Consider the following 21,854-nt stretch of genomic DNA (forward strand, 5'->3'; position numbering starts at 1 on the left):
TTTAAAACAAATAAATATAATTTGTTAGGGGAGCCTGGGTGGCTCAGTTGGTTAAGCATCTGCCTTTGGCTCAGGTCATGAGCTCGGGGTCCTGGGATTGAGCCCTCCATCAGGCTCCCTGTTCCATGGGTAGCCTGCTTCTCCCTCTCCCTCTGCTGCTCCTCCGGCTTGTGCTCTCTATGAGATAAATAATAAAATCTTTTAAAAAATAATTATTATCATTTGTTAAAACACTGTTCATAAAATACAAGGAAGAACAAAAACAAATTCTCACAAGATACAACAAAAATACAAAACAAAATAAAATGTTCATCAATAGGGAACTAGAGTTATATGCAATGCAGCTCTTTTAAAAACTAATGTAGAAAGGTCTGCATGTGCTGATATGGCTGACATGGAAAGGTTAAGAACTTGTACTTTTAAACAATAGCAAAAATGTGGAACAGTGCATATAGAGATGAAGGTTCTTCCAAAGAAGATTCTAAGCTGGAGACTAATATATCCTTTCTCCATAATTCTAACACAGTGGCTTTTCCTCCAGCTCTTGGACAGACTCACCATTTGAGCACTAGATGAAGTAATTAACTTGCTTTTAAAGTCCATGTTATATACATATACAAATACATCATATACATACATATATACATATATAGAGAGAAATAATGCAGATATGTGCATTTATCAACACTTGAATCACACTCAATTCAAAGGGATGCTTATATTACACAACATTGGGGGGAGTAGATATTACTGAGACTTGATTCTTGTCACTAGACAAGAATATTTATGTCCCCATTCTCGAACCTGTGGACAATGAACAGACTGCATAGTTAAATTCACCTCCCAATACCCTTTGTTATGCTGAATCAGCAGAACCAGCTAAATTCCATTTGTTGAAGAACTTACGTTGAAAATCCTCTGAAAATAATACTAACATGTTTTTAAAAAGAAGGCCTGTGTATGTGTATGTGTGTGTACAGGAAGGTTATCTAGAAGAATAAATAGCATCTGTGAGACAATAAGATTTACATTGTTCTCAGATCTTTGAATGTTAAGAAAAACATACTTTGTTGGTCTATCTTTTTGTATTTAAATTTTTTACCATGTGCATATTCCATTAAAAAAATCATAATACACATCCTTAGAGAAACAAAGCTTCTCTACCAATAGGACAAAAGTCCTCTAAGATTTAGAAGGGGCATCTGACGTCAAGAGTATTGCTTGCCATCTATTTGATTCAGGCCTGGGTTTATGGTGACTGCACTTCCATAAATAATTATAAATCAAATGTACAACCCTGTGGATAAAAAGACAAAATCAATTCAGTCATTTAATGTCACTGACATTGATGTTCTCTCTCCAGCTCCTCTGCACAGCTGGACAAGTTAGACTTCTCATAGTTAGGTGCTTCTCATAGTTGCCTAATTGCTCAGACAACAGCTAATTTAACATCACTTTATCCTTGATGTCACAGCCAGATTGACCTTTCAGAAGTGGAGATTCCTTGGCTTGAACCTCTTCAGGGACCTCTCTCTACTGTCTCAATAAAACCTAAACTCCTAAACAAGACTGTGAATCATCCCCTAACAAATTCCCTTTTCTTCCTCAACAAAAGAATACCTAACTACAAGAATGTTAGCAGGGCACATGGCCACCCTCTGCCAAAAGTCTACATTTCCTAGGCTCTTGTGTAACGAGTAGATGTGATATACAACTTTGGCCTAGCCAATGGAAGATAATGTGTACAACTTCTAGGAAACCTCCTCAAGGGAGGAGATTTTGATCTGCTGTCTGCTCCCTGGAATGCCGACGTGATAGCTGCAACAGCCATCTTGGATCACAGATGCACTGGACTACCTACTGTATATGAGAGAAAAGTAGATTTCCAATTCATTTAAATTCTTGCTATTTTGAGAATTAGTCCCTCAGAGTTAATCCTAATTTGAATGAATACAAAACACATTATGTGATCTGGTCAATCTATTCTTTACACTCATCTTTTACTACTCCTACAGTTGCCTCTACACAGCAGCTACAACTAACTGGCACTTCTCAGACCACACCATACTATTTCTTACTTTTGTGTTAGTTGAAGACGGCTCATCTGTCTGAAATATTCTGCTCCTACCTCTATTCAAACTCTACTCCTTTGCATGGAAAATTGGGCAATGGACTCATTAGAAGACAAAAATAGTATTTTTATCCTGCCTTACCCCATGTTGTCTGACACATGGTAGTTGCTGCAGAAAAGTTCAGAAAACTTTAGAGCTGAAGAAAATCTTCTTAACCTTCTCCTGCCCTCATTGGCCCAGGAAAGGAAAAACAGAGAAAAAGGATTTAGAATACAAGGCAGGGAAAAAGTAAACCTCACAGATAAATAACTTCTGAGAGAGAAAGAGAATATACCGCACTGACTTAAAAAGAAAATATGCAATAAAAAATAAGAAAGAGCTCCCACATATTTGACATTTTATTGCCCTATTTAAAATTCCAGTAAAAGGGACAGAAGAATAAAGCCCCAGAAAGCAGGACAAAACGACTGAAATGGAAAATAAGAAAGAAAAGATACAAATATTAGCATGATCAATCTGAAACACTCTATAATCCACTTCTAGGAAGGTGAAGTTCAGCAAGAGAGAAGAAAGGAATGAGGAGCATTATCAGAAACATTATACCTGAGCACATCTCAAAAAAGTAAATGATGTTCAGGATGTACTTACTGGAATATGCATGTATTCATTCTTTAGCTCATGTAATCCAGTCCTAATTACTGACCACATGCTTCAGCCACTGGAGAGCAAAAGATGAATAAGGTAATGTTTCTGCTCTCCATGACCTTATTCTATTGAAAAAAACAGGGCACATAAAATGGTAATTATAATACAATGACAGTAAGAACAAAAATAAAAGTTTGTAAGAGCTCTGCAGGAGTATAGGAGAGATACCTCGGCCATCTAAGACTCAGTTTGGAGTTTTACAATATAACACTTACATGCTACACTTATGGGTTAATACTATAGTTTCTAACTCCTGATTTTCTTTTTTTTAAGATTTTATTTATTTATTCATGAGAGACACAGAGAGAGTCAGAGACACAGGCAGAGGAGGAAGCAGGCTCCCTACAGGGAGCCCATTGTGGGACTTGATCCTGGACCCCAGGATCACTCTGGGAGCTGAAGGCAGATGCTCAACCACTGAGCCACCCAGATGCCCCAAACTTTTGATTTTCTTTTAAATCATTCCCATAAAATGCATTTTGGCATTCAATTTAATGCTAAAAAACCTTTATAATCTATGTACTCCAAAAGCCACTGGGAAAAACCAAATAACCCCATTCCTTTTTTATTCTTATTGCAGTATAAGACATATAGAGACAAGAATAAATCCTAAGAACAGCTCCATGAGTTTTTTTCCAAGGTGAACTTACCCATGTGACCCATACAGATACCAAGAATCTAATACTGCCAGCAACCTGGGAGATGCCTCATGGCCCCTTTCAGGCACTTTCCTTTCCCAAGTGAAACCATCTTCATGATTCCTAATAGCATGGATTAGATAGGTTAGTTCTATCCTTGAACTTAATAAAAATGAAATCATATCTCATATGCACTCTGTGTCTTCCTTCTTTGGCTGAATATTAAGTGATAAGATATGTTTACACTGTTGGATATGTAGTTTTATTTTAAATAATATTTTTTAAAGAACATTTTTAGACTGATGAATTGTGAAAATGGTACAAGGAGTTGCCACATAACCTCACACTCAGTTTTCCATATTATTAGAATCTCATATTCATATGGTACATCTGTCAAAATTAATGAACCAATATTGATACATAATTGTTAACTAAAGCTTACAGTGCACTGAAATTGCTTTAGTTTCCCTTAATGTTCTTTTTTCTGCCCAGGGCCCCATCTAAGATGCATTAGATATAGTCATCATGTCTCCTTAGGTTCTCTTGGTTGCCCGTTTCTCAGGTTTCCCTTGTTTTTCATGATCTTAACAGTTTTTAGGATTATTGGTCAGGCATTTTGTGAAAGGGCAATCAACTGGAATTTGCCTGATGTTTCTCTCATGGTTAAATGGAGGGAATATATTTTTGGGAAGAACACCACAGAGGTAAAGGGCCATTCTTATCACATCACATTGAGGTATATGTATGTGTATGATGTCATCTTTGATGTTGAGCTAAATCACTTCAGGTAGTACTTGTCAAGTTTCTCCACTGTAAAGTCACCATCCCTCTTGTTTTGCTTCATCCTTTCCTACCATACTCTTTGGAAGCAAGTAATATAGACTAGAAAACAACAAGATTATATGATTCCAAAGTACACGTCTTAACTACTAGAACATAGAAACTTACATGACAGCGACATTTACAATGGATCCAATTTATTATATTCACACAGAGTATCAGCCCAGAGAAACTATTGTAGTTTTTTTCATGAAATCATTTTAAATGACTGTCAAATAACTTGATTTTTCTATTAATGTGGCATCTATGGAAATAGTCTTAGACTGATTCTAAATAAGCCAAGTGAAAAAGTAGAAAGTATTGTATAAAAATCATTTGAAAATCTGGGTTAGCTAAATTTTGCATGATTTTATTCACTTGTCTCTTTGCATGTATAAGCTTAGTTACAGAGTTTCTAAGGAAGATTTCCAAAAATAAACACCATCTAGTATTAAGAGTTGATATTGCAAATACACAAAAATGCTGAGTGGGATCTACTCATAGTAGATTAAAATAGATTACATAATTTATTAAGAAGTACCTTATTAAGAATACCATCAACAAATAAGTTACCACCATCATTTTTATCTCATAAGGCAAAATTCATAAATCTAATGAGAAATATGCCTAATGTCTTAACTATTTCTTTAGTTTAATATATAAAGTATATTATTAATCTAATATCATAAAAAGTACACAGCATATTTTCCATATATGATATTGTAAATCATATAATCTTCAGTTTTATAATGACATTGAGTAACCTAAACTATCTGCCAAATGGCCACAGGCTAGAATTATATCTCTTCACGTTATTCTTAAATCAAGTTTCCATCCTTTTTGAGTGAAGTTTCAACATAAGGTACTGGATAACTCATAGTCAGTAGTAATAGAAATGACAATGATCTTCAAAACAGATTCTGTATCTTCATCTATCCCTGAGGGAAAATGACCTTGATCTTCTTCACATTAACTGTGAATCACATGGGCTGCCCTGACTCATACTCTGCAAATAGGAATGATCAATGTAAATTAGCAAGAAATACATTGCAAACTTCCCAGAAAAACCCATACTACTGAAATTCCATTATTAAAACTAATACACTGAACTTCAAAAGAGTGGGAGGGAACTATATTGAGATAGAGCTACACTGTTCCCCAGATAGTTTATTTTCTACATGACTCAAAATAGATCTTTTAATCCATCTCAGGGGTGTGCTGAAGCCAGCCTATTAATGGCTTATAAGAGCCATTTGTTGAATTTTCTGGAATTTGTGAACCTATTGTTGAAGTCATTATTAGAAATTAAATTATATAAACTAACAGTATCATCATTTAAAAACAAAGGTAATGAATATTCAAACCTCATCACTTCCTAACACCTTACTATTATACATGTTCTTGAGCTCATTTACATCTGCTGTGTATGCAAGAAATTCTACATATAGTTGCTACTGTGCATCATTTTCAATTCCACACTCAGTGACATCAGGCTGGTAGCCTGAAATAAGCCATGAGGGGCAGTATTTACACCATAAAAATAAGAAAATGTTACAAACCAGGGCTCTGCTACCTCAACTCAGAGAACTGGTTGTTAAACATTTACCAGCACACCACTGACCAATTCATGTCTAACCCTCCCTTTTGCCAATTCTATCCCCCACTCAAAAAGCAATCTTAGTATCAATTCTCTTTAAAGACACTCATTTTGGGGGAACTTCCAGCTGTGTATATAATACTGGTTCACTTAAAGATAATAAAGATTTAAATTCTTTTGAAATAGAATTTCAATAGAAAAACAGAAAAGTGATGTGATTCCAAGCAAGCAACCGTCTTGAGGGAGAAAGTTCCTATGTGGGTTTAACAAATTCTGAAACTTATATGTGACTTTAAAGTTTTGAATGTAAGAGAAGGTAGGAAAGCCTATTGGTGAAAGACAGAAATGGGTTTCATCTTGATTTCACCATTTACACTAGGAACATAATATCTCTAAGACTTGAGTCTTAATAAAAAGTAATATCAATGTTGTCAAACTTTTGATGAGTAAAATGAGATAACAGATGTGAAGTTACCACAGACATTCCATAAACATCGGCTGTTTTGTGGTATGCACTAGGTTCAGCAATGGACCACCATTGGGACCAAAGAAGCTTGAATTCATAAATGCTCAATGAATGCTATGCAGATGAGCTATTTACCCTCTTGCATCTATACATTGAATATTAGCATAGTAAAGCTCAGAGAAGACCAGCATATAAGGAACCTGAATAAGTAGTCAGCAGTGTTCATAAAATTTCTCATATTTTACCCAATCTTCTCATTTTGGTTACTTCTAAGCCATTCCTCTCCAAAATGCTGTATCTAATAACATAATAAGTCCCCTCACTTCTACCTCTGTAGGACAGCTAAATATGAATTTACTGCTGTTTCATTCTCTGGTAGCCCCTAAATCAGGATCTTAATACTGCTCCCCCACAAATAAAAGTATATAACCTGGTAATTTCCTCCTATTACCTGTAAATACATTTTTTTTGGTAAAGTATTTTAGGAAATAATGTTAAAATAAAGTATGACATCCAGATAATCTTATAAAGGCCTATTCTAGACTGTACAGAATTCAGAAGGATTATATAAGCTTTTAAAGAAGGTTCAGAGGTCATCTAAAAGCAATTATGGGTTTTAAAAAATGCACTTATGAGACTGGAATTATTAAAGAAATAAGTTGAAGGGTTGATATTATAATAGATTTCAATAAGTTAAGACTTAGCAGTAAAAGGGATTGGTCAAATGCAATCTATGAAGCCACAGACCAAAAAAAAAAAAAAAAAAAAAAAAAGCTTACATTTTGGTGTGTTTAATCATACCAAAGTATAATTATACAAGAAAAATTTCTTGGCAGACACTGACATTTGTCACCCAAATATATCAGCTTCTAAAAAATTCTTTTTTGAGGGAAATCTCTTTAAAAATTAAGAAGATTTTCATGTATCTGGAATACTTAATTGTCATCTGCTTGAAAGCCAGAGAGAAGAGAAGAAGACCTTACAATGTTCTTTTCTTTCTACAAATCCATGGTTAAAGCCAAGACACATACCAGGCAATGAGTGAACGAGTGGCAAAACAAAAAATGTAGCCACTATTTCCTTCTGAAATTTCTCATCCTATGCCTTTTATGTCATAGTTCCATTCTAATTTTTCATTCTAAATTTATCCTGAAGTTCCTGTGAATTATTTATAATTTACTTTATTTCACAAAGCATTTCATATAAGTTTTATTATTGTTACTGTCATTCTATTCAGTGTCAGACACTGAACATCTCCTACAATGCAGTCTCAGGAATCTACAATCAAGTCCTCCACCTAGAAGAGCCACTGCCTGTTCTTACCACAAAATTCTATCCATGTGCCCCCTATCCCTGTAAACAAAAGAAAAGAAAACAAAACAAAATGTAATGCCTGCTTCTGGTATCTACAGTTGTGGTGTCATAGTTCTCTTGGTCTTTCCATTGTTAATTCCCTTTTCTCTTCCCTACACTTTAATAAACCTTCTCAATTCCCATCTGTGATGTCGCTAGACCTGCATTAACTGCAGTTTTGTTCCTCTGCTAATCCCAAATCAGGATCTCAGTAGCTTCTCAGACACTGGCCAGTGTCGTACCCACTCTGTCCCTTTGTGGTCAATCTAACATATCATTGCCACGTTTCTCTTCCATAAGTGTATCACCAATTAACTCTGAAACGTTCCATTCTCCTTACTGACTGCTAAGAAGAATCCTTGCATTTCATCCTCTGCCTATCATCCCAGCATAGTTTCTGATTCTTCTACTACCTTCACTCTAAGCTTCGAGCAGATGGCTGAGCTTTCCTGACTTAGGGCTTTGCTAATTATGCTCCCATTATCTAGAATGTCCTCCTCTCACTAGCTTAAAATTCTACACATTCCCCAACGCTATGCATTCATTCTTTGATTCATTTACCAGAGAGGGACACGTTGATGAATAAGATGGTCGTTTCTTCTGTCCTTATAAAGTGCCAGTATGGAAGCAACAACAGAAAATAAACAAATCATCTTGTAAATAATCAGCTGCAATTATGATAGGTGCTATGATGGAAGCGTTAGTAGTAACATCTTTAAATAATGTGACGGAATTTTTTTTTTTACCACTTTCTTTATCTATACCACACGATCTCAAAGGGATCCTGCTCATTTTTCCTCCTGTCGCTAAACCCCACGTCATTTTTCCATTTCAATAATACCTCAGTAAGATTTCTTGAATTTGTATCATGCTGGTCTGTATAATATTTATTTGCAATTTCAACTTATCTTCCTATTTGGGGGAATGTAACTCCTGGAGACCTTATGCACTCAAATGACCAGTTTAAATCAACCACGGTCCCTGCAATGGAGGGACCACTAAGCTGTTTCCACGGACAAAAAAAAAAAAAAAAAATCCTGTCTTAAGAAAGATAACCACAAGATTATGGTATGTTTTATTCTTCTTCTGGCCATTGATATTCAAGATGTAATGCCTGGAAGTATTGCAGATAATTAGTCATCAGAGTGAGAATAATACCAAAACCAAGGATGACACAACGAAGCAATAAAAGAGCTTCAGCTCTTGATGGAATTCTTGGGCCAGTTATTTTACCAATCCTGTGGTACCCACAGACATACCTAACCCTAAACCCCTTATTAAGTTGACTTGAGAATGTTCCTGTCTGTTTGAGCCAGCTATTTGCAGCAAGTCTGACATATTATGTTATAAGATCACAAACACTCTGAGGATGGGAGTATATGTATTTCTCTCTCCATTATTTCCATGTTATCTGTCATGATTTTTGCTCATATTAGCTGATCAAAAATAGTAGATAGGACAATTAAAGTTGCATTTCAATAGAAATATCTTTCATTTATATTTTCTCTGTCTCCCTCTGTCTTCCTCTTCCCTTCCTCTTTCACACTGTATGTGTGTGTGTGTGTTTCGAGGTTTTTAAACATCACACAGCAGTTACAGGCTTAATTTTCTAAGCTCAATTAGAATGTGCTTCCTGTGATGCTGTAACACACAGGTTTATACTTCTGATATAAAAGGACAGAGGCAAGAATTCCATTTCATTCTCTTTCTCTTAGTAAAAAAAGGATTCACATCTTGTCTACATAGTGAGGCCATAAACACAGCCAAGTAATCTACAATTTTAAAGAGAACAGAAAAGGTACAGCTGTCAGAAAAGTTGAAAACATTGAATATGCTCCAGAGATGACAAGACATACAAATATTGGCAAGGCACATAGTCAGACAAGAGCCCTAGGAATATATATTTTATTTCAGTCAATAGCTGGCTTTAGATGAAGAAGTTGTTGAGATGAATCTTTTAACTGTAAATGAGAGTCAGGTAAGAAGGCTTTCTATCAAAGGTCTTATTTCAAGGTATTTAAATTCCCATATGGCTTATGAACTCACAATATAAACCAACTGCAGTATATAAACCAGCAATGTTATTTACCTGTTTGGAGTACCCTCCATGACAATGTTCTACCTGAGAAAACAAGCACCCTCCATTACTCAAAGCAAGGGACTGGGATGCCTTTCCAAATGCCAGGTCAAATGAAGAATATGATGATGTATCATAAAAAAATGAGGTAGGTTTGGCTCACAGCTCAAAACTTTATGAAACATTTTGACCCGAGAGGCAACATTTGATGAAAATATAAATATGATTCCATTTTCTGTTGACTTAGGTGTAAATTCAATGGCTTGCTGTCAGACACAGTGGGAAGCCCTGTTCGCTCTCCCTGTTGCCATTAACCTGTGCCATCTATCTGCCCTAAACATCTTTAACTCCCATCAGACGCTTTTATTAAGAACATGAACAAAATTAAACATTATTATTTTGATTTTTTAAGGATTTTATTAATTTATTTGAGAGAGACAGAGAGCGAGCACAAGCAGGAAGAACCACAGGCAGAGGGAGAGGGAAAAGGAGGCTCCCCAATAAGCAGGACCCCAGGATCATGACCTGAGCAGAAGACAAATGCTTAACTGGCAGAGCTACCCAGATGCCCCCAAATTAAACATTATTTGTTATGATTCCAGTGCTTGACATTTTCCAAGCTCTTTGCACTTAGCATATTTAGGCATTTCCTTTTTGCCTTCTTCTCTTGGCAGCCCTACAACATACGTCAGAGCTTTTCAGAGGACCAATGTTATACATGTTGGCATCAAATAAAAATAATAGCTAGCATTTATTGAATGCTCACTATATGCCTGGACTTATGTGAAGCACTTTAAGTACATTATTGCCATGGATGCTCACTCAGAGGGAGTTATCATTCCTACTTCCCAGAATTGGAAACTAGAGATTAGAGAAATTAAGTGATTGGCTCAAGTACTCGCATGGCTAATAAGAGAATGTACTGATCTTGGACCTGGCTCTCTTGAGTTTTCACAAAGCTAAATGCTTTCATCCCATGGCTACTCCCCACTGCCCACTTCATCCAGGTTTACTGAAAGCAGACCTGGAGAAGAGATCCACCTACTGAGCTCACAGTGAGTGTCCACTGGTCCCCATGACATTTTCAGGACATGTCATACAATATTCACCAGGTTCCTGATATGAATTATTAAAATAAATTTTAACAATTTTAAGGTAAAAAGAAAGGATAAATCACAATAAGTATACTTCACAATTTGCTAAAGATTTATACCATTTTGACCAAAACAAAGAGTAATTTTTTAAAGATTTTATTTATTTATTCATGAAAGGTAGAGAGAGGCAGAGACACAAGCAGAGAGCAGAGGGAGAAGCAGGCTCCCTGCTCGATGTGGAGCTCAATCCCAGGACCCTGGGATCACGCCCTAAGCTGAAGGCAAACACTCAACCATTGAGCCACCCAGACATCCCAGAGTAATTTTTTCTTAAACCATGTTTCCATTTTCTAGCACAGTCTGAACATAGTTGCCCGAATGTAATGTGGACATAAAATGATCATAAATGGTGACATTTGACTGCCAGTACTCCCAATAGAATCACACAGAATACGGAAACCCTGAATAGGCTGGGGACTGGGCAGGGTCTCTTCAGATACCTTAAATTTACTACTAATAAACTAAAGAGGCCCAAACAGAAAGTTTCACACGCAATATATAATAACTGGACCATATCACTATATCAAATGTTTTAAGATTGCATTTAACTTTGAAATTAACTCTATAATAATTCAAGAGGCAAGTTTTCCATTTATTCATGTTGCAGATATTTATTATGAGTGACCCACTGTAAACTGAAAGACTCTGCTAGGCAGTGAGAAATTAAGAATGGAGAACTAGTTAAGGTCCTCAAGTATCTTGCAGAAACAGATGGTAAGACATGAGTACACAAAGCAGTATACTATAGAGATGAAGGTGTAGTATGGCAGGAATGTGTAGAAAAGGAGAAGTTTAGTGTGCCTGGGGAGTGGGGAGAGGGGAGTGTGATAAGGAATAGATGATGCGCGCTGAGCACCAAAGGACCAGTAGCCAGTTGCTTGGCGTACTTGTCAGAAACTTGCATTCTGTACAGAGAGATGGATGTTCAAAAACAGATACATGACAGAGCTCAGCGTGCCTGTGAAATAGCAACAGCTCAGTGTGGGCACAGCATAGAGATGCTGAGGGGAGGAAATGAACCTAGATAGAAGGATAAATAAGAAAAAAAAAAAAAAGAAGAAGGATAAATAAGTGTTCATAGGTAACCCAAAGGAGCTTACACTTTTTCTATAGATTGATGATTTTCAAGCTGCCGATCTGCCCTTTAGACACGATGAGGTATCTTAGGTCACCCAGCAAGCCATGACAGTAAGGACCTTTCCGAGATCACTGCTCTCTTGCATTCTTGTCCCACACATTAAATGTCACATTGAAATGGCTCCATACAGTTCAGCTAGTACACAAATATCATTTGAAAGAGGAGCCTAAGAGACGCCTGGGTGTCTCAGCGGTTGAGAGTCTGCCCAGGACGTGATCCTGGAGTCCCAGGATTGAGTCCCACATCGGGCTCCCCATAGGGAGCCTGCTTCTCCCTTTGCCTGTATTTCTGCCTCTCTCTCTGTATCTCTCATGAATAAATAATAAAAAAATCTAAAAAAAATCATAAAATAAATAAAAATTTAAAAAAAATCTAAAAAAAAAAAAAGAAGAGTCTGCCCAGTAAACACCGGTTTGAAAACTACTGCTATGGGAAATAAGCAGACATTGAGCTATTTTTAAATTTAAATTCAATTAGCCAAGATATAGAACATCATTATTTCAGATGTAGAGTTCAGTAATTCACCAGTTGCATATAATACCCAGTGCTCATCACAGCATGTACCCTCCTTAATGTCTGTCACCCAGTTACCCAGTCCCTCCACCCATCTCCCTTCCAGCAACCCTCAGCTTGTTTCCTAGAGTTAAGAGTCTCTCATGGTTTTTCTCCCGCTTTCATTTCTTCCCATTCAGTTTTCCCTCCCTTCTCCTTTACTCCTCTGGGCTATTTCTTATATTCTACATGTGACTGAAACCATATGATAAGTGTCTTTCTCTGATTGACTTATTTTGCTCAGCATAATACCCACCAGTTCCATCCACGTCAATGTAAATGGTAAGATTTCATCATTTTTTGATGGTTGAGAATTATTCCATTGAACTTTTAACAGGAAAATGACCAGTTCAGATTTGCAGGTAAAAATACCCAAAGTTTCATGTGGTGGCAGACAGGGCTAAGGCTGACAAGGAAGGAAGCTGTCCCCACCACCCAGAAAAAGAAATGGCGACACTGTGAAGGAACTAAGGAACAAAGGAAGAGATAAATCATGGAGAACTTTGGAAGTAGAACAGGCAGGACTTGGTGGTTGATGAGATGTGAAGGGTAAGGAGGAAAGGAAGGTTTAGGAGGGCACCAACATTTCTGGCTAGAGTGTACAGATGGACAGCACACAGCATATGTAACAAGGGAAGACGATGTGCCGTGGTTGGGGACAGGAAGGGGAGAACCACATGGGTTCAGGATTCACATAGTGAATTTGAGGCTCTGGGGACAACCAGATAAATGTAATCAACAGGCAAAAGGATGTCATCCTTACAGATTCAGGTTAATGTTAGGCTTAGTGTAATGTAGGAGAGTGAAGCTACCTATGGATGATTTGTCCCCAGAATGTTTTTCAGTGACAACAGTGACATTTTCTTGTAATTGTTGTTTTCATTTGAAGGAATGAAGGTCAACTAGAACAGAAGAAAGCCTGAGCTGTCCCTACTTGGGAAGGCAAATGGATGGCCATCTAGAGGCGTGAATAGTGTTCTTTTCTACTCTAGAGCATGGAGAGTGTGCTTCTGGGCAGAAACGCTGCCTGAGGCCCATTCCAGACTTCAGGCAGACAGTGTGAAACTGTGACAATATCCCTGGAAGCAGGGTTCTCCTTTATCATGAAAGGTTGGATAACTTAGTTAAAGACAAGGAAGAGGAAAAACATTTGCTTTCCTGTCCTATGCATTTTTTTAAGCAACATCACTCTTGTGCTGTTGCTGCTTATTCAACTGCATTATAATTATTGGTTTGGTCTTTCTCAGCCATTAATCTGTTAGCTTTGCCAGACAAGGTATTGTGATTTTTAATAGTGACTCTCCATCTCTTATACATTACCTGGCACATAGTTCTCAATAAATGTTTGCTGGATGAATATATCAAGAAGGAGATTTATTATTATTATTATTATTATTATTATTATTATTATTACTATTACTATTTTGCATATGGAGAAGACGGCATAATCTGCTCAGCCTGAGTATAATTTTAAACTGGGTGAGGATTTCACTTAACTCCTTGCCCTCACTGTTTGTCTTATTTGCTTGTTTGTTGCTATGCTCCTGCTCTTTTTCCACCTCCACCCCTACTTACTCTGCTCCTCTAGCCTTAAAATGGTCTCTTTTGAAAAATTTTAGGGAACAGAATCCTTCTCTCACTCTCTGCCTCCAGGCTCTGCAGGAAGACAGCCAAATCACTGATGGGCAAGTCACAGACTGCCACTTCACAGAATGGCAAAGCAAAAGCTGCCTAAACCATAAACTAGCTCCACCCCCAGGATTAAAACAGACTTGTGGTTCTGTGGGTGACCCAGTTGGACATAGGAGCACAGAAGAGCTGGGGTTTGCTCTGTTTTGTCTTTTTTTTTTTTTTTTTTGAGAGTAGTAAGGTCATTTGACATGCTCTCTTTCTACCTTTAAATAAAGATGAGAGTTAGCCAAAAGCTACCCTGTGAAGAAAAGAGCAGGAAAATACATGTTCTACCTCTGGCCCCTACTTAATGCTCCATTCATAGGCACATGCAACCATTCTAAACATAATCCTAGCTCTCTATCTGTGTATGAATGGTTACTGTATAAATAAGACACAAGCTTTCCTAAGGATATGCTGCCTTCAGAATTGTGATTGACTGCAATGGCTGTGAATTACAAGGGCTTGGCACAGCATGAAAATGACTATCATCATGAAGCTTGTATGAGTGCCTGTCTCATGTTTTCTTTCCATATGGCATCAAGTACGTTACTGCCATTAATTTAAAAATCCTTGTAGTTTTTATGTCACAAATTTTAATTCAGTGACATTTGACTTAAAATGGCAATGAGACTCTTTTCAGGTGAAGAAGGAGGAGAATCAGAAAACTGATCATCATTTTGGGGCTTTGAATTTTGATACCTTACAAAGCACCTCCATAGAATTTTTTACTAAACTCAGTCAAACTAGAGAACAGAATATAATCTACACTAATATACCAGGCAAGGAAGCAAAATGTTCTTCCTATTCAGCAGACTGTATTTCCATTTTATAATCTTCTTGCTATAATTGAGATTTCTTTCCAAACAATTATATGATACAAACAAACCACAGTAACATTAAGCCTTAAATAATATTAAAACAATAAGAATACATTAATTGAATCAAAAATCATAATTAAATATCAAGTATCAGTTAATAGGTAATTATTTATTTTTTTTTAATTTTATTTATTTATGATAGTCACACACACACACACACACAGAGAGAGAGAGAGAGAGAGAGAGAGAGGCAGAGACACAGGCAGAGGGAGAAGCAGGCTCCATGCACCGGGAGCCCGATGTGGGATTCGATCCCGGGTCTCCAGGATCGCGCCCTGGGCCAAAGGCAGGCGCCAAACCGTTGCGCCACCCAGGGATCCCAATAGGTAATTATTATGTATAAGATAACTAAGTACCAAAAAATAAGTTACTTACTAATGATAAATGTCATTCTGAGTTAGTAGAAGGCACATATGCTGAATCAAGTCACCAGATACTGAAATTAAAAATAAAATCTGTTGTTTTTCAATAATCACAAACTAAGAGTTCTTATGCTTCCTGAAGTTCACCGTACGGACAAGATCTTGGCTTCAAGCCTATGAAATATTTGTCTGTAAAATAGTATCTTTCAATAGGATTGGAATATTTGCCAGAAATCAGATAATTCATTTAATTAGGGTCATATTATCAACTGAATAGTGAAAGACTTCGCCTCTTTTCTTCCTAATCAGATAAACAGAGAGAAAGATAGTGGTAGAAATATTTCTAAGATAATTATATCAGAGGTTAGGTATGTTGAAGTGTGTGTGTGAGAATGTGCATGTGTTGCTATGTGTATACACGTGTGTGTGGTGTGTGCGTGTGTGCGTGAAGGAAGAGACAGGGCGGAGTAGTAGCTGACAGCTAGTCTGTGGAGCCACATTGCAGATGACCTGGTTATAAATCCCAGCTTCACTACATCCTACCTCCGTAATGTTGAGAAGGAGCTCAGTTTCTCAGAGAGCCTGGCCTTTAAATGGGATTAGAATATAATTTCATGGACTGTTAGGACTAAATGAACAAATAAATGGGAAGTCTTGAAACAGTGCCTGATTCACAGGGTTATTATCTCATTGATTACCAATACCAAAATTCTTCTAGCTTCTCTGTGTCGTAAATTATCTTTAAAAACACTGGGTCAAATGCATTGTTTAGAGAGCTTCTGGACATACTTATGCTTAAAAATACTGTAATTACATGAATGACGTTGGTGAAATAAGCCATCTATGATGTCATTTCTCTATTCTAAAAAAGATAGCTACAATGCTTGCCAACACTGGAGGAAGAGATCAACAAGAATTAATGAATCAGACTAAAGTTTCTAATGAGGAGGATGATATAATAATATTACAATACCTTAATATTTCTTTGCCTTTATGTGTTACTTTGCATGCATTTCAAAGCAAACCAACAACAAAACCGCTAAATCAGGGTTCCTTTTAAGAGAGATCTTTTTTTAAAGTGTGTGGGAGAGAGTGAGCTGAAAGCAGCAAAAAATAGGAAAACATAAAGGCAGAGGAAGTAGATTCATCTAATAAGAAAAAAAATCAAGAAAAAGCAACACTCAAATGGTAAATTATTTGCCTTCCAATCTATTTCTTTTCATGCTCAGCAGAAAAGGAGTATTCCAGGTTTATATTATGCGTGTGAATATAAAATTAGGGCTCTTAATATGCCCCAGAATCATGAACTTTAAAATACCAGCTCTTTAGTGATGTAGAAAGAGGAGGCTGTGTCTATTTTGAGTCCTGCAAATTCCCTCTGAAGTTTTAGGTTTTAAATAAATCTTCACTATCAGCTTATTCTATGGTCATTTGCTTCTTTATGATAAGAGTCACGACCAAACATTAAAAATCTGCTTATCTGTGGGTGACTCATGAACACTTAGAGAGAACATATATAACTAAGGGATATGGGAGACTTCTGTGTCCTACAATATACTGGACTAGATAGACCAGAAAACCTGAGACTTCTCTAGAATACATAGTTAGACTTGCTCAAAAAGAAAGGGACCATCCAGGTGGAAGGAAAAGACATGGAAGCCAGAGAGCTAGGACAGAAACAACTTTGTGGTGAAGAAGAAGGTGGCTGATTAATCAAGAAGTTTGGGGTTTGACTCTCAACACGGACCGTAATAGAGTAGCAACACCACAACAGAACACAGCCCTAGAAGAGCCACGCCCTCTGTGAAGGTGGAGCCAAGGAAACAAGTAAAAATATCAACTTAATGTAGAACTTAAGGACATTGTTCTGTACTGTGGGGTCAAGGAAAACGAAGTGCGAGTTGTTTTCCTTTGTTTCATTTTTTGGTTTCTTTGGGTAACTTAAAAAAATTTTACCCAGATTTGGGATTCAAACATACAGAATCTGCCCACTGTGGCAATCCCAAGCCAGGAATACACTTATAAAAGTGTATCCAGCAACGAGCTAGGGATAGCACAGAAACATCTGAAAGAAGTGGAGGCAAGTCTGATCTTAGGATATTTTCAAGATTTAGATAACTGTATCATAAAAAGAACTGACAGGGGGTACCTGGGTGGCTCAGTGGTTACACGTCTGCCTTCGGTTCAGGGTGTGATCCCAGGGTTCTGGGAGCAAGTCTCACATTGTTCTCCCCATGAGGAGGCTGCTTCTTCCTCTGCCTGTGTCTCTGCCTCTCTTTCTCTGTGTCTCTCATGAAAAAATAATAAAATCTTTAAAAAATAAATAAATAAATGAAAAATAAAAGGAAATGATAAAATGTATAAGGAAACAGGCCACTATGACAGAGCGTCGGCACAGGGAGCAAACAACAGAAATAGCAATCCAAGAGCTTAAAAGAGACCAGCTGTGAAATAACTATGTTTAAAGTGACTAAAGACATCAATTTAAAAAATTAACATCAAAAAAGACACTGTGCATAAATATAACTAAACATATAAGCAAGCTAAACATCAAAGTAGACAGAGCTGAAGGGGAAAATAGTGAACCAGAAAACAGATAAGTAGAGTAGAGTAATATGAAAATTGAGAAAATATTAATGAGTGGCTAGGGAACATAGATGATACAGTATGAAGGAACAACACTTTTTAAAAATTATTTATTTATTTAGAGAGAGCACACGCATGCACATGAGTGGGAAGAGGGTCAGAGGGAGAGAGAACCTGAAGCCGACTCTGAGCTGAGCGTGGAGCCCGACATGGGACTCAATCTCAAAACTGTGAGATCAGGACCTTAGCCAAAACCAGGAGTTGGACATTTAACTGACTGAATGACACAGGCACCTCAAGAAGGAACAGCATTTAACAGGAGTTCTAAGATGGAGAGGGAGGGAGGGGGAAGGTATGAGAAAATGAAAAAAAAAAAAAAAGGAAAATGGGAATACATTAGTATTTAAAGGAAGAATGACAGAGAATTTTCCAGAATTGACAAAAGACATGAATCCTTGCATGAGGGAAAAAATTGGATGTGTGATTAAAAAAGAAAAATTCACATCTAAGGGCTGTCATAATGGAATGACCAATGACCAAGGAATAGAGACGCTCTTGAAAGCAACCAAAATGAAAAGACAGATGAACTGCTAAATAATAGTAGTCATGCCAACAGCTGAATTCAGACCAGTTGATGCTAAAGGAGACACCAGAAGATCATGGATTGGTATTATTAAAAGGCTGAGTGGAAATAACTGTTTGCTCTGGATCCTCTGCCCAGTAAATCTAAAATGTAGGATCAAAAACATATTCTTCAAAGCAAGAACAAAGAGAGGCTTCTACTAGCTGCTCTTTATCTAAAAAACCAAAGGATGTACTTTAGGAATATGGAAATTGAGCCAGTATTGAATGTGAAATAATGAGCAAAGAAATGGGGAAACATCAGTAAATCTAAGTAAAAATCTGTCAGCATAAAACAACTGCTTTAAGGCATATAAGCCAAGAGGAGTCTGAAATATTGGGCAGTGAGGTAGTGAGTAAAACTAAAACATTCTAAGATCCCTTTACCAGTGAAGTGGCATATAGGAATACTGTGCATGTAATGTTAAATTTGCATTTTAGAAATACACACTTGGAGAAATCAAGCAGGCATGTTGAAAATTGAATGTGGTCTGTAAAAAAGCAGGAAAAAAATGTGTGCATTTCAAACAATTTAAAGGAATTCAACAATGAAATGAGAGATTCCCACCTTTAAGATGCTCGATTTTGGACGGCAAAGAAATAGATACAATTTCCTGCAACAAAATAAGAGACAAAAATCTGCTTTATCCTACAGAAATCTAATATCTCTGTCCTACATTTCATATCTTTTCCCCTTTCCAGCTTTAGTGGGGGAAAAGAGTTTCAATAAACTTATATTTTTCCTAGACTTTAAAAAAGCACAGTGCTGGGCACTGCCAAAAACACACAACAGAAACAGAATCTATTATTCAACATGTGAGCAGAGAGTTCTAACAAGTGTCTGCAAAGTTGCCAAGACATGTGCTTTACATTAAGTCCACCCCACTCAGACTCACTTATATCACTTACATCTAAAAAACAACTATCCTCAAAACAAAGTAAGTGTAACCAGAAAAATGTTTACATAGCTCCCATGCATAGTGCTTTCTGAGAAAGATACCCAGCTTTATGTCTTTGCTGTCAGCACATCAGTTTCTGAATACAAAAACCATAAAGTGAAAACAGGAGGGCCACAGATACAAAACAAAGCATCCAGGCTTGACGTTCAGCCTTCCAGGGAACAATCCATCTTCACATGTAAGGCACATAAATTTACAAGATAACAGAACAATTGAAGAAATGGTAAGAGGATCCACGTTGCTGTTAAAAGAAGAAAAACACCCCGCAGAAGAAGGACAACAGAAAGAGAATACAATCAAGGAATGTAATTGCAACTAATAGGTCAAGAGATAGTGTTTAAAACAAAACAGGAAATCATACTGAGGGTTCTTTTATTTCTTTAAGAAAGTGACTAAAGAGGGAGAGAATGGATTTGTGAAGTTTCGACAAATCCGTCTCTGATGGTAAATTGTTGAGTACATGAGAAATAGCCTGAGATCTGAGGCTTTTAAGCATCTGCGAATGTGCCATTCGGGATTTTCCTTGGGGAAGAATAACTTGGAGGTATGTCAGAGCCCAGTTCCACCTTTTGTGAGCAGAGTATCACTCTTTTGTTTTGATGCAATGGAGTGCCAGCACAATAGCTAAATAATTTATAACACTTCCCTAATTTTTTTCAAAAGCTTGAAGCCCAGGAATGAAAAATGATGCACTTAGGAAAATTATCTTTGGGTATAGTTTGTGTGGAATCATACTTTTCTCCATCTGCCCATATAAGATGCCTGATAATGCACAGCAAAGACTATTATAATGCATCAGTACCAAGTCATATTCTTGATCCTTACTGCTTGCAGTTCCAACTTATTACAAAATGTTAAGAGCATCTTTTAAGACAATAGTCATGAAATTGCTTAAGAACCTAGTGACCATATTTACCATGGCTCTACCAAATTCATCCATCAGCACTTATTAAATATCTATTATTTCAAATGAGTACAAAGTATTAGGATCATCTATGGATCATACATGACTACTATTCAGGGCAACTGAGTACAAGACCCAATTAAATCCCTGTATGCCTCTGTTGCTTAATCTGCAAAATAGGGGAAATGAAAAACAAATGCCCTACATATCTCGCAAAGTAGCAATGAATAAAAATCAATGGACAGAAAAAAAAAAAATCAATGGACAGAACTTAATACAATGGGACCACTGACTGAAGAAGTATATTAATAACCTATCCAGGGTAAAGATAGAGAGTTTCTTCTATACTTTGCAGAGATTCCTCTCTACATGAATCTAATTCCATGGTGCAACTTCCATTTAATAAATGTTTTTACTTAAGAGACAAGCTTTAAATGAAGTACAGAAACCTAATTTATTTCCAAAGTTGGATATACAGTTTGTCATATCAAAGGGAAATTACGTATGACTGAATTCTAAAGAAATAAAACTTCCTATTTTATTGTCAACTTATTTTGATGCAAAATGTAAACAATGACTTTTTTATTCTACAAATTATGGTGAGAGGGCAGAAATATGTGAAAATTACAATGTTATCAACTTTTGAACTTGATTTTCAGCTGCTTTATCTTAACACTAAACTATGGACCAAAATACTCAGTTTCTGGGCTATGATTAGGCTTATCTCTCTTTTTAATTAAACAACTTTACTGAGGAATAATTTGCATATGATAAAACTCACCCATTAAGTGTACAATTCTTTCCTACTAAATGATTTTCAGTAAATTTACAAATTTGTGTAACCTTCAACACAATCTAACTTTAGGATATGCATCACCCCTTAGAAAGACCTCTCATGCTTATATGTAACCCCTATTACAACCTCTAGTTCCAAGCCACCAATTATCTACTTTTCAACTCAATGGATTTATTTTTTATGGATATTTTATATAAATGGAATCATACATTGTTTGGTCTTTTTTTTTAAAGGTTTTATTTATTTACTTATTTATTTGACACAGAGAGAGAAAGAGCACAAGCCATGGGAGTGGCAGGCAGAGAGAGATGGAGAAGCAGGTTCCATGCAGAGCAGGGGGCCTGATGCAGACTCAATCCCAGGACTCTGCGCCTAAGGCAGATGCTTAACCAACTGAGCCACCCAGGCACCCACCATTTGGTCTTTTATATCTGGCTTCTTTTACTTAACACAATGTTTCTGAGATTCTTGATGTAGCATGTATCAGGATTTGGTTACTTTTT

General features: G+C 36.8%; 1 protein-coding gene across 5 annotated transcripts in view; it reads right to left on the reverse strand.

Moving 5' to 3' along the window:
• PRR16 (proline rich 16) overlaps positions 1-21,854 on the reverse strand; it is a 185,028-nt gene that overhangs the window by 34,719 nt on the left and 128,455 nt on the right. Inside the window, exon 2 of one of the 5 annotated variants that reach the window (XM_041760367.1) lies at positions 2,721-2,842. The exons of 3 other annotated variants lie outside the window; for them this stretch is intronic. In XM_041760367.1, coding sequence (XP_041616301.1) covers positions 2,721-2,780 — 60 coding nt within the window. In that variant the 5' untranslated portion in view covers positions 2,781-2,842. Of the gene's footprint in view, positions 1-2,213; positions 2,295-2,720; positions 2,843-21,854 lie in introns of those variants that run through there. One more of the 5 variants, XM_041760369.1, reaches the window with a different exon arrangement.

Source organism: Vulpes lagopus, chromosome 7 (genome assembly GCF_018345385.1).
Source record: "Vulpes lagopus strain Blue_001 chromosome 7, ASM1834538v1, whole genome shotgun sequence".
Lineage (NCBI taxonomy): Eukaryota > Metazoa > Chordata > Mammalia > Carnivora > Canidae > Vulpes > Vulpes lagopus.